At 33.1% G+C, this 15,000-nt stretch overlaps 1 protein-coding gene across 1 annotated transcript in view; it reads right to left on the bottom strand.

The window, feature by feature from the left end:
- Nucleotides 1–15,000, bottom strand: part of LOC115215412 — a 154,271-nt gene that overhangs the window by 14,738 nt on the left and 124,533 nt on the right. Inside the window, exon 3 of the mRNA XM_036505947.1 lies at nt 7,940–9,426. Within this exon, the coding sequence (XP_036361840.1) occupies nt 7,940–9,426 (1,487 nt within the window). The remainder of the gene's footprint in view (nt 1–7,939; nt 9,427–15,000) is intronic.

Below are 15,000 nucleotides of genomic sequence, written 5' to 3'. Positions count from 1 at the left end.
GTCGACACACGACAGAAGATATCAACGTACACACATATTGTTCTGTTTTTACTTTCATTCTATCACTTGATTCATTCGGCCAATTGCAACTATGCTAGGTTGTCTTAATGGGGTTAGTCGAAATCAAATCCACTCCACTATTTATTTCAAGCTCATTTACGGAATTGTAAACATACCTACACAAGTTGTCAAGCGGCGAGAAACAAGCACATGATAAACACATACTCCCGTGTATATACTCTCTCTTTACTCTTTTACTTGTTTCAGTCATTTGACTGCGGCCATGCTGGAGCACCGCCTTTAGTCGAGCAAATCGACCCCGGGACTTATTCTTTGTAAGCCCAGTACTTATACTATCGGTCTCTTTTGCCGAACCGCTAAGTGACGGGGACGTAAACACACCAGCATCGGTTGTCAAGCAAGGCTAGGGGGACAAACACAGAAACACATACACACACACTTGTATATATATATATATATATATATATATATATATATATATATATATATATATATTATATATATATATATGTATATATATATACATATATATATATATATATACGACAGGCTTCTTTCAGTTTCCGTCTACCAAATCCACTCACAAGGCATTGGTCGGCCCGGGGCTATAGCAGAAGACACTTGCCCAAGATGCCACGCAGTGGGACTGAACCTGGAACCATGTGGTTGGTTAGCAAGCTACTTACCACACATCCACTCCTGCGCCTCCACACAGCCATACACACACACACACACACACACACATATATATATATATATATATATATATATATATGAAGGTCTGGAGGTGATGTACAGGTATTATATATTAGAAAAAATAAGGTACTCGGAAATCTGGATGGTTGTCCATTTACAGATTTTTATTAATATGTCACATGTTTTTATAAATCATGTATTATTGATTGCATCTACTTTTGCAAATTCTTCAGATATGAATTTTTTTTAAGGGGATTCGTCTCTTTTTATAGTGTTATTGAGTGTGTAGGGGTGGAGAGAGATATAGGGATAGTAAAAGAGGGTCTTGAATGGGGAGAAAGTGAGAGAGAGTGTGTGTGTTTGTGTGTGAGAGAGAATGTGTGTTCGTGGTTTTTTTTTGGGGGGGCGGTATGTGGCATGTGTGTGTGTGTGTGTGTGTGCCTGTGTATCTGAAAGAAGTGTCAATGAGAAAGAGAAAGAAGAAAGGAAGAAGAAAAAAATTGTGTTTACATCTATACAGCTTTTCAGTTCTTTCAATTGAAGATGACAAGTTGGTTAATAAAAGTTATTTTTCAAAAAATTGTTTGGCTTTATTATCATCATCATCCTTGTCCAATGTTTGATTCCCATGCTGGTATGGGTTGGAAAATCTGGATGTAAGGTTGTTTCTATTTATGTATATGCACATATATGCATAGCACTCTGTGTGCAGTCACCTGGTTTTGCCATCTTTAAAGGCCAAGAATCAATTCATCACTTTCTATTAAAAGTGCTGACCAGCTGTATAGATGTAAACACAATTTTTTCTTTTCTCTTTTCCTTCTTTTTTCCTTCTCTTTTCAGATACACAGGCACACACACACACTAACATACACACTCTCTCTCAGTTTCTCCCCATTCCGCACCCTTTTTTACTATCCTATATCTCTTTCCACCCCTACACACTCAATAATACTATAAAAAGAGACGAATCCCCTCAAAAATTCAAATCTACTAGAGTAGATGCAAGCGCTAATGTATGATTTATATAAACATGTGACATATTACGAAAAATCTGTACATGTACAACCATCCAGATTTCTGAGTACCTTCTTTTTTCCAAGTTATATATATATATATATATATACTTGGTGAAATTGATTAATTAATTAATTAATTTTACCCTCAATTGTTGAAATTATATATATATATATATATGTATATACTAAGCTGTGCCCTTCATCCAGCTTTCTCATCAAGATTTCCCCACAACATATCATTATTCTAACTGCAGCTCTTTTTTTAATACCATATATCTTTCTCACAACTTGGAACCATTTCTCTTGATATCCATCATTCGGCTTTAATGCTCTCCTTACCAACAGCAATTTTACATTGATCATCTGCTCTGAGACACCCAATTATCTCTCGTTCACCCATCATACCGCTCTCACTCATCTCATGCACTACCCTTGCCATTCCCCCAGTACATCCTTGCAACCTACCAACCTATACAACACCACCCTCTCCCTCACTCCTTGTTTGTCTGTCTTCCCCATCACTCTCTCATCCTTCCCTATCTGTTGTATTATCACTATTATTCTGTTATTATACATACATACACTATTATACATACATACATATTGGGTCATCCTATAAATAATGTGGTCTTTTTATACTTCTTTTATTTTTCAAAATTAAGATAAACAAAATTCTTTTTTAATCTAAAATATACTCTCCTTCATTTTTTTATAATGCTCTTTCATCTATTTGGTAGACTTGCAAGGCCTCTCTTCAAAAATTCACTTGTTTGCGTTGAAAAATACTCCTCCTGTACTGTTCTCACCTCTTCTACAGAATTCATATATTTTCTGTCCAAAATATATTGAAGGCTGCAGAATAAATGATAATCAGATTGGGCAATGTCCAGCAAATATGGTGGGTGGGGCATCATTTCTCATTCAAACTGCTCCAGCCTTTGGAATGACATCCTCGTTGTATGTGGCTGAGCATTATCCTGATGGAAGAACACCTTTTGTCTTGAACCCATAGATGGCTGTTTTTCTTCTAGTGCAGGTGTCAATGAATGTTTAAATGACCAAATCCAAGCTTCTCTGCTGGTTCCTCAACAGTTACGATGGGATTTTGTTCCACCAGGGTTTACTAGATGTCCTTCTTGAGCTCTACAGATCTACCAGGATGAGGCTCGTTTTCTAGGCTATAGTTTCTGGTTTGGGATTTCTGGAACCACCATTGACACTGGGTTATGCTTAATACCTGATCCCCATATACTGCGTTAATATTCCTCACACTTTCTCTTGTGTTCTTGCCTTTATTGAACTCATAAAGCAAAATATACCAAATATGCTCCTTTGTCACTTCCATTATAACTTTGAAAAAGTAACTGTTAAAATCGAACTGCACTTTTCAAAACTTGCACTAAGAATAAGTACAAGGTAAAATTACTACTTTCTTCTATAGCAAGTCGATGCAGGTAGTTTATCCCACCCCCTCCGACTTTTAGTTCATGCAATTGAAAAAGCCACATTATTTATGGGATGATCCAATACATACATATGAAGAGAGAGGGAGAAATAGAGAGAGATATAAAGTACTAAAAAAGTACTTGCAAAGTACTAAAAAAATTAATAAATAATGAAATAGCTAAATAGAAAACTTAAGTGCCAGAAAGTCTTTTATTTTCAAAGACAAGAAATTAGCATCAGACTTTCTAATTTATCATCATTTCAGATAACTTAGATTTGAATTTTAGAGCTTTGCATCATTAATTTACCGTCATCTTGATCTGAAATTACATTGGTTTATTTAGCTCTTTGAAAATATTATTCCTGTAGTCTTTTATTTCTAACATATCAGATGTAGTAGGATGGTGCAATGAAATTAAATGATATTCTCTTATATTCTAAGATGGTTTCTTCAGGCAACAGAAAATAATTTATACAGGCAATATAAATAAATATCTACTGAAAATTAAAACTGAAAATTGTTTTATATTATGTAGTATGTATCTTATATTTTGCATAGATAATATCATACATACACATTATCCATCTATATACATATATATATTTATATGTATGTATATGTGTGTGTGTGTGTGTGTGTGTGTGTGTGTGTGTGTGTGTGTGTGTGTGTGTGTGTGCATGTACTCATACAGATATCATAAATATATATGTTTACTTGTATACAGAGTATGACCAAATGGTTAAGCAGCTTGCTCAGTCGTAATAAAGTACCAGGTTCAATACTACAGCTGGGCATCTTTGGTGAGAGTAATTTTCAGTAGCCTCACATTGACCCAAATCTTGTAAGTATAATTGAATAGATGGAAACTGTATTGAAGCTTGTTAGATTGATTGCATCTGTAATTTTAAAAGACACACTGTATCATACGGAGTCAATGTGAGAATTATGTTCAGTGTGCACATGTCTGTGGAATACTCTGCCACTTACATGTATATTCAATGAGCAGGGTCTTCAGTTTAGTAAACAACAGAACCCTCATGGTGAAAACCAACTGTGATCCATTCTATAATATAAATACTTTATTGTGCTTCAGGGCCTGCCTATGTCTGGTTTTCAACCATTTTTTTTTTTTTTCACCTATGAACACCTTTGGTTCTTATTTTACTCAGATGGACACTCAGAACTATTTGATGTTTCAAAAATCTTGTTATATTTTTATGATTAAATATTATTAGGAATTGTACAAAAAACCATTGTTAAAATATTTTGTGTTTGTAGGAGTACAACCAATTTATTGCCAATAAATTTTAGCATCAAAATCTTATATGGGTCACATGGACCCCAATTGGCCTATGTAGTATAAAAGTTAGTCTGCAGTGAATGTTGGGCGTCCTATATTGGAAGCAGCACCAGGAATCTGCACATCTGCAGCATGATACACATATGCATAGAGACTTCAGTTGAAAATCACCATCAAAAGTGCCAGACTCAGGATTTTGCAGTATCCATCCAGACCACTCAATGCAATAGAGTCATTCTCAAAATCATGAACTCTCTCCTTTGTCAACAAATTGAGACTAGCTATAAGTAACAGAAAAGAGCTACTTGAAGCAGACTAGTCACTATAGCAATACCAATTGGCTCATGTCACCATCCTGCCTCCTGCCCATCTGAGCATCAACCTTTCTCCATCTCTCACTTCTCACTTGTCCTGAAGAAGAGGTCATAACTCCGAAACATGGAAAACATAATAATACTCCAACTTTGTTTAGCTTTCTTTTTGTGTTTACTTTATATCTCATCTCACATTGTTCTAGCCTTAACCAACAAGTTTCTTTTATGTATATATAATATATTAAAATTATAATTTAGGGTATCTAAGAGATACCACCATGCTGAAAATAGCAGTCAAAAACCTGACTCTAAAACTACATTATATATATATAATATATTAAAATTATAATTTAGGGTATCTAAGAGATACCACTACACTGAAAATAGCAGTCAAAACCTGACTCTAAAACCACATTAAATGTTCATTTTAGAGTCAGATTTTGACTGCTATTTTCAGCGTGGTAGTATCTCATAGATACCCTAAATTATTAATTTCAATAGTAATTATTACCTTTGAAGGTTTTTATTTCCATGCTGGCCACTTGATAAGATCGTTATTTAGATTTTAAATTAATGATCTTATCCTTATTTATATAAATTTATATGCATACACACACACGCACATATATATATATATATATATATATATGCATATATATGCATATATATGTTTTGTGAATGAATTCTTGTAGATTTTGTTCCTAGATTTTCTCATAAAAGAATGGAACACTTTTAGTTGAATGTAAGTTAATCATTAAAACTCATTAAGATATTAGAAACAATTTACTCAAAAATTGTCTGCTAATGTATTTCATACCATTTATTTCCTAAATTAATTCGACTACATATCATGTGAAAATCTATAACTAATGCTCCATTAATTTCCCTTCTTTTTTCTTATTCTTCTTTTACAAATACAACAATATATATATATATATATATATATATATATATTATATATATATATATATATATATTGTGTATATATATATTATATATACATAAAAATATATATATGTATGTATCTATGTATCTGTGTATGTAATAATTACATATATATAATTATATATCTATGCAATTAATTATGTTTGTCAGCAATTTTGTACTCTTTAGTTTATGTTATACTAAGTGGAAACGAAGGCATACTCAAGGTGTATTTCATGTTTATGGTTCGTTACTCACATGTTACAGCTCATTGCACATTTACAGTGTGGACAAGCGAGCTACTGTAGTGAAAGGTTTTAATGAAATGGGAAAGTTCCAATTAATATGTAAAAGTCACATCATGTCTCTCTCTCTCTCTCACACACACCACACACACACACACACACACATACATACATACAACACACACATTACACATTATAAGTAATTGTGTTTTTATCCATTCACAGCAGTCAGCTAGCTACGTTTCACACTAACACTCAATATAGAAATATATGTGTGTATATATATAATATATATATTATATATATATATATATATATTATAATATATATATATATATATATGTATGTATGTATATATATATATGTGTGTGGTGTGTGTGTGTATGTATGTATGTATGTAATAATATATATATATTCATATATATGCATATATATGCATATATATGTGTATGTATATATATATATATATATATATTATATATATATATATATACACATGATTGTATGCAGAGTTTTGCATGTGCATGTGTGTGTACATATGTATATATACATAAATATATATGTATATATATATATATATATATATATATATATATTATATATATATATATATAATATAATATATTTATGTATATATACATATGTACACACACATGCACATGCAAACTCTCTCTCTCTCTTCTCTTTCTCTCTCTCTCTCTCTCTCCTCTCTCTTTCTCTTCATTCCACTGTAATACATACATGGCTATGACTCAAAAGAGAAGAAACACCAACTTCAGAGAAAAGCCAGTCTGACACAGCTGATACACATTCATTTAGAAAGTATAAACTATCTTGCATATCTTGTTGATATAGCATAGATTTTTCTACCGCTGTTGCCAATTAATCTACAATTGTAAATTGACTATCAACATATCTATTCTCTAAACAATGATACGAAGCAGTGAGCTGTCTATGATTTTGTTTTTTTTTTCTTGTTTTTGGATATTTTCTTTTTTCTTTTTCTTTTTTGTTTTCTTTTTTTTTTTTTTAACACCTTGATTCCTTTGGAGAGCTTTGAGAAAATGCTATCTTAAGCCAAGAGAGTCAAACCTCTCCTCCATCATTTGATTCTGAATTTATGCCAGTCCAGAAGAATAGGGGGAGGGGAAATATAAAGAATGAGAGAGATGATGGGGAGAAGGGAGACGAGAGAGAAAGAGGGAGAGGGAGGCAGTGAAGTGGGAAAAGGGGATAAAACAGAGATGAATTGAGAGAGCGAAAGGTAGACATATTTATATTCTATATATATATATATATATATATATATATATATATATGCATATATATATACACACACACATATATATATATACAGAGAGAGAGAGAGAGAGAGAGAGAGAGAGAGAGAAAGAGAGAGATACCATTTTGGCAGGTATGAATGGTAAATGGAAGAATTAGTAGCAGAATTACAGTATGGAAAGGTTTAGAGTGTTGAAATTTGGCAGTGCTAGGGTTGTTTTCAAAGAATTTAAATAGGATAAGGTTTGTCTAGTAAAATAGAAATAATTATGCTTATACATTCTTCAATAGCACATTAGGAATGTGAAGGTAAAGATGAGAGAACTCAAGAGATTTCCAGAATCAAAATAGAAAAGTTATCCATGAATTTTGAATTAGAATTCTATTTTGTAGTAGGATATTTAGTAAGGATATAACTAACGGCAGTAGCAAGAGTAGCAGCAGCAGTAGTAGCAGCACTAGTGGCCATGGCAACAGCAGCAGCAATAGTAGTATTAGAATAATGATAATAATAATAATAATAATAATAATAATAATAATAATAATAATAATAATAATAAGAAGAAGAAGAAGAAGAAGAAGAAGAAGAAGAAGGAGGAGGGAGAGGAGAAGAGGAAGAGGAGGAGGAGGAGGAGGAGGAGGAGAAGAAGAAGAAGAAGAAGAAGAAGAAGAAGAAGAAGAAGGAGACTCACCTGAAAAGTTGCATAAGTGACATACGAAAATACCCTCATTATTGAGGTGACATGTAACATCAGGAAGAGATGAAGGTGAAATAGATTGAGGTGTATGAGGTGAAAGTTCGTTGATGCTGATATTGTTGTAACTGCTGACATTTGGCTGATATGAGTCTGGGTTTCGTAAACTTAAATCATCATGATATCGCTGACTAAAGTCGGATCCAGGATGCCGAAGATTTAAATCATCAATGGAATGCTGTGGACTGAGATCATCTGAGTTATTTGGGCTTAAATCTTGAGGAAACTGAGGTACAAGATCGTCAGAAAGTCTATGACCAAGCTCATCTGAGTGCCTATGACTTAATTCACCCATTTGCCTACATCGAAGATCATCTGGAATCCTTGGTGTCAATTCATCTGGTCGCCTATGGTTCAATTTTGTATCTGGATGGAGAAGACCTAGCTGGTCAGGATGGCGATAGCTCAACTCATCTGGATGCCTTAATTCATCCGGATGACGCAAGTCTTCGAGGTGTTTTAGATCTTCCGGATGTCTTAGGCTCTCAGGATGATGGAGGTCGTCTTGATGTCTCGAGTCATCTCGATGATGCATTTCATCGGGATGCCTGAGATCTCCTGAATGTCTGAAACTATCTTGGTGACGCAGCTTCTCAATATGTCTCAAATTCTCTGGATGTCTCAACTCATCAGAGTGTCTGAGATCATCAGAATGTCTCAAATCTTCAGATTGCCTCAGGCTTTCAGGAGGTCTCAATTCTTCAGAGTGTCTCAAATCATCTTGATGTCTTAAATCATCTTGATGTCTTAAATCGTCTTGATGTCTTAAATCTTCTGAATGCCTTATTTCTCCTGGATGACATTTATTCAGTTCATCAGCGTGTCTCTGTACGATGCTGTCAGGTAAGCGTAGGATCGAGTCGTCTGAATGTCGAAGCATGTTATCGTCCGAGTGTCGGAGAATTGATTCCTCAGTATTTCTTAAACTAGGGTCCTCTGGATGTCTAAGAGTCGATTCTTCAGCAGTAATTCTTAGAGATGAGCCATCACTATGTCTATGGTGTAAGTCTTCGGAGTGCCTGAGAGCATGTTCGTTAACATGCCGATTATTAAGCTGATTAACATGTCTGTAACCCACTTCCTGCCTATTGCTGCTTTCATCCAGGTGTCGACTATTGAATTCTTCACAGTTTCTATGATCGAGACTTTCTGGTTGTCTGTGATTAGCTATTTCTGAGAATCTACTACTTACGTCTTCAATGCTCTGTTGACCATTTAGTTCCTCAACAGAAGCTGTGGCAGTAGAAGCGGAAGCATGCCTTTGAGAGATGTCGCTAACAATGGCAGTTGTTGGAGGAAGCTGTCTTTGACTATTGTGACTTATGTCTTCATGTCTTCTATCTACATCGGAAGAATATGTTGCATTCTGGGACATCACAGATTTACCTACATCCTCGCTAGTGTGAGGCACTATGTCTTCATTTCTGCAATAGAAAAAAAAAAATATATTAGTACTATTTTTTTACAAGTTTTGAATATTCAACATTCAAAATGTGACATAGTAATTAGCTTAAATATAATGTATGCATCTGTGATCTGTGTATCTTTGTATGTGTGAGCAAGACCATACATACACACATACATACACACACACACATACATACATACATACATACATACATACATACATACATACATACATACATACATACATACATACATATATACAAATATACGTACATACATACATATTCCTTGTTACTAAGAGAACATTCAACTGGTACAGAGGACTGAACACCGTTGTCAGAGTTAGACGAGATTTTTGTGAAGTTCTTAATATATACAAAGGTGCTACTTCAATTTTACGGATAAGGGAACTCAGATTAAGATATATGATAAAGAATTCTCAAATGAGGCAGATCATATACCAACTGGTCAAGGAAATGGCTGATGTGTACAGTGGAAAACACACATATATTGATTAAGTTGAAAATCACTAGTGACTGCTTAAACACTAAAAGAGATTTCTTTTAATGATGCCCACATTATGACAAATACATGCTAGCTGATTACAAAATTTGATCTACATCAAAGTAATTTACATCCTACGATAACGTTTATCTAGTGTAACTGAACACCTAACCTAAAGCAACATTCGCATTGCACATCTTCACTTGATATAGACTATCAGAAGAATTCAAACACTTTTCACACAAACACAATACAAACAAATAATTTCTTATACAAAATTACATGACATTACATTTAAACAGTACATTGCATTTGACAGATGTACCTTAATATTTCATAACCTTTCTTGAAATTTTTGTTAAATTTCCAAACATTTTTTGATATAGAAGTACACTGTTAATTTAACAGACATAATTCAGATGATTTCTTCTCTATGTTCATTCCTTCACAATTTCTTTCTATTTATTTGTTTTATCATTTTATTTTCACAAGTTTCCATATTTATTATGACTGGCAAAATAGTCAGAAGCAAATTTACATTCTAGATGAAGTATTACACTCCAGATGGAGAACAGCTAGTTTATGATACATGAAAATTAAGTAGCACATTAGTATACCATAAGTACAATATAATGATATAAAGAGCTTTCTCTTTCTGTCTGTCTCTCTCTCTCATATATTTACATACATACATATATGCATGTATGTGTATATATATATATATAAAAATATATATGTATATATGTTTATATGTATATAATTTAGAGAAAAATGACTATTAAACAATGCAATAAAGAAAGATGTTATTCACACCATATAGAAAACATATACTATAAAAAAAACTTTATTTTAAATCAATAAAGTACAATAAATAGTAAACAGTAGTATTTATTGTACTTCATTGTTTTAAAATAAGTTTTTTTTATAGTATATGTTTTCTATATGGTGTGAATAACATCTTTCTTTATTGAATTGTTTAATAGTGGTTTTTCTCTAAATTATATACATATATTTTATATTGTGGAATTTGATTTAAAATTGTTAAATTGAATCTTTCCCTGAGCAGTTTTGAATTATATTCCCTACTATTATTATTATAGTATTTCTATTATATATTTATATATATATATATATGCATGTATGTATATATATATATCTATAATATATATTATATATATCTATATAATATCTATATATATATATATGTATATGTATATATATATATTATAACCATTGAAATGATTATATCAGTGGCTAGCATATAAAAGTGATACATACATATGCACACATGTAAGTATATATATTAGCTGCCATTATTGAGAAATGAAATTATACAAATTTCTTCACATTAGCACAAGCACATATATTTCTAAAAAAAAAAAAAAAAAAAAATAAAGGCGTATTTGATTAAATCAAATCACCTTATAACATTACTGGTACTTAATTTTATTGATGTCAGAGGCATGAAAACTGTAAAAATTGACATATTACGGATTTGAATTCTCATAGAAACAAATTGAGAAACAAATTTTGTATAAATTTCTACCCTTGTTTTAAATAAATCACGAAAGAGCAAAAAGAGAAAAAGACAGGAAAATATATAGAAAGGAGTAAATGAAGATTGAATAAAACAATGGAAGAATGAAAGGAGATAAAATCAATCCATAAAGATGTTTTCATGAATAAACAATAGAGAAACAACTGTAGAGAAGCCTGTATGTTATATATTTATGTTCTTGTGAGTGTTTGTGTATGTATGTATGTATGTATGTATGTATGTATGTATGTATGTATGTATGCACGTATGTATACATATATGTGTATATATATATATGTATAAGTATATATATATGTGTATATATATATATGTATATATATGTGTATACACACATATATATATATATATATATATATATATATATATATATATACAAACATTTATATACATATATATATATACACCACACACACACACACCACACACAATTTATATATACATATATATATATATATATTGCACATGCACACACATATAAATATTTATGTATATTTGAAATGTATGTAATACATGTGTATATTGATGTGTGCATACACACAAACACACACACACACACACACACACACACACCACATAAACATCATATACGTACACATGCATACATTTGCATCTCTTTGCCTTTCTCCCTCTATATATATTTTTGTTTGTATGTGTGTGTGTGCATGTGTGTTTGATAGTGAATGTGTGTGCATGTGTATTCGATAGTGTGTGTGTGATGGAATGCAATGATATGAATATGTGTTTGTCTATAATATAACTACCAATATAAACATGATTTATTTTTCAGAAAATGAAAGGTTTAAATGCAGATAAAATGTCAGGCAGATGCAAAATGGCAAAAAGATCTAAATTTATTTACTTCTATGATCTATCAATTGATATAAATAAAATGGGAAGTTGAAAAATCAAGAATTCTTTTAGTTTCAGCATATCGTTTAGAAAGTTATTGATTAAGTTATTGGAAAAACCTATTTCTGTTGCGCCTATAATGTAACCTGCCTAAACATGGTAGTTCTGTCTACTAGAAATTACAGCCAAATTTGTGCTCATTTATATATTATAGTTTGATTATAGTGTAGAAAAATGATGCCTTAAAAACAAAGGTATATATATACATATATATATATATATATATATATATACTCATACATGCACACACGTGCATACACACAAAACATATATACATGTTTTTTTTAGAATATATGAATACCTTAAAGATAAATCTTGGTGATACATGTGTGTATGTGCACATATGCACACACACACACGCATTTATATATGCATAATATTTATTATTTATATAATTTACAGTTGACGGATATTTGTCCTCATCTTGTTTGTTCTTAACACAACGTTTCGGCTGATATACCCTACAGCCTTCATCAGGTGTCTTGGGGAAATTTCGAACCTGGGTTCTCATTCCTAAGGTATTTTTCGATGTTATTATTCTTATCATCATCATCATTATTATCATTATTATTATCATTATTCAGGTCACTGCCTGGAATTGAACTCGGAATCTTGGGGTTAGTAGCCTGTGCTCTTAACCACTATGCCATAGAGTTAACAACAAACAAGATGAGGACAAATATCCATCAAATGTAAATAATGTAAATATTGTATATAATTCCTCATCTCTTAAATAGAGAACTGCTTAATATATGTAAACATGTGTGTGTCTGTGTTTGTGTGCTTGTGTGTGAATGAACACGTGAGCTGCCATTGCCTTTTTCTATTCATAGGGTTCTTCAACCCAATGTTTACACTTTGACATTTGTAGTCTTATGTGCTTCAAGATACACTGTTTCATAAAAGGAGTGTATATATATATATAATATATATATATATATATATATATATGTATGCATGTATGTATTTATATATATATGTAGGTATGTATACATAATATGTTTGTGTGCATCTATGTATATATATATAAATATATATATGTATGTATGTGATATAATATACATGATTATATGATATATATGTATATGAGTACAGAGCCTGTGTAAACTTTACTGCAGCTAGAATTACTGGTCGATCATAGGTCTGATATCACTGCCAACACACCGACTCCCCACACGCCTGACAAAATTCCTCCTTACTGGGTGACAGTATCAATGTCAGGGTTTGGTTACTTGGAATCAGATTGGATATGACAATAAAAGTTGGTGTGTGTAGGGGGGGGGGTATGTTTTATGAGGGCGGAACAGGGTTTGGTAGGATGGAGATGTTTTAAGTTAAATCTAGAAGCGTCCAGTAGAGTAGTTTTAGTGGTCAATAAATTGCCAGGCTTCTCGTACTGGTCATTTTTGTATTCTGTTATATTCCAGATTCCTTAGCGTCATGCGATATCACCAATTTCATGCCACTGATACCACCAATAGTATATTACCTAGTGGGGGGGGGGGGGGCAGATGCCCCCCCCCACCTCCCACACGTTTTTTTTTACCACTACCCCTACCAGATCAGAGCAGACCAGACCAGACCTATCCAAATCTTACTGGAATTATGTATTTAGGTTCTCAGAGAAAGTTCTTTTGACTGTATGAAAACCATAGGCACAAGTATAGGTGCAGGAGTGGCTGTGGTGTAAGTAGTTTGCTACACCAACCACATGGTTCCGGGTCAGTCCCACTGGTGGCATCTTGGGCAAGTGTCTTCTGCTATAGCCCCGGGCCGACCAATGCCTTGTGAGTGGATTTGGTAGACGGAAACTGAAAGAAGCCTGTCGTATATATGTATATATATATATTATATATGTGTGGTTGTGTGGTGTGCTGTGTTTGTCCCCCTAGCATTGCTTGACCAACCGATGCTGGTGTGTTTTACGGTCCCCGTCACTTAGCGGTTCGGCAAAAGAGACCGAAGTATAAGTACTGGGCTTACAAAAAAGTCCTGGGGTCGAGTTGCTCGATTAAAGGCGGTGCTCCAGCATGGCCACAGTCAAATGACTGAAACAAGTAAAAGAGTAAAAAGAGTAAGAGTAAGTATGGCAGTGAGGTAAGAAGTTTGCTTCTCAACAATCAACCACATGGTTCCGAGTTCAGTCTCACTGCTTGGCACTTTGGGCAAGTGTCTTCTACTATAGCCTCAGGCCAACCAAAATTTTGTAAGTGGAACTGGTAGACAGAAACTGAAGGAAGCCCATCATATATATAAACATGTGTGTGTATGTGTGTGTGTGTGTGTCAGTGTTAGTGACTGTGTTTGTCTCCCACCACTGCTTGACAACTGGAATTGGTGTGTTTACATCACCATAACTTAGTGGTTCAACAAATAGGAACTAATAGAATCAGTACCAGACATAAAAGAATAGTAAGTACTGGGGTTGATTCTTTCGAGTAAGAATCAATCTGAGTAAGAATTCTTGAAGGCAGTGGCCCCTAGCAAGGCCCCAGTCTCACGACTGAAGTAAAGATGAATCATTGCAAAAAATCTATGACAATAACAACTACAATAAACTACAAAGCTAAGCCCTAAGGTCTTTGCTAATTTTGGAGCAAAGTTGGGGTGGGGGTGTTGG

Source organism: Octopus sinensis, linkage group LG9, assembly GCF_006345805.1.
Source record: "Octopus sinensis linkage group LG9, ASM634580v1, whole genome shotgun sequence".
NCBI lineage: Eukaryota > Metazoa > Mollusca > Cephalopoda > Octopoda > Octopodidae > Octopus > Octopus sinensis.
This window is presented reverse-complemented; position numbering and strand designations above follow the sequence as displayed.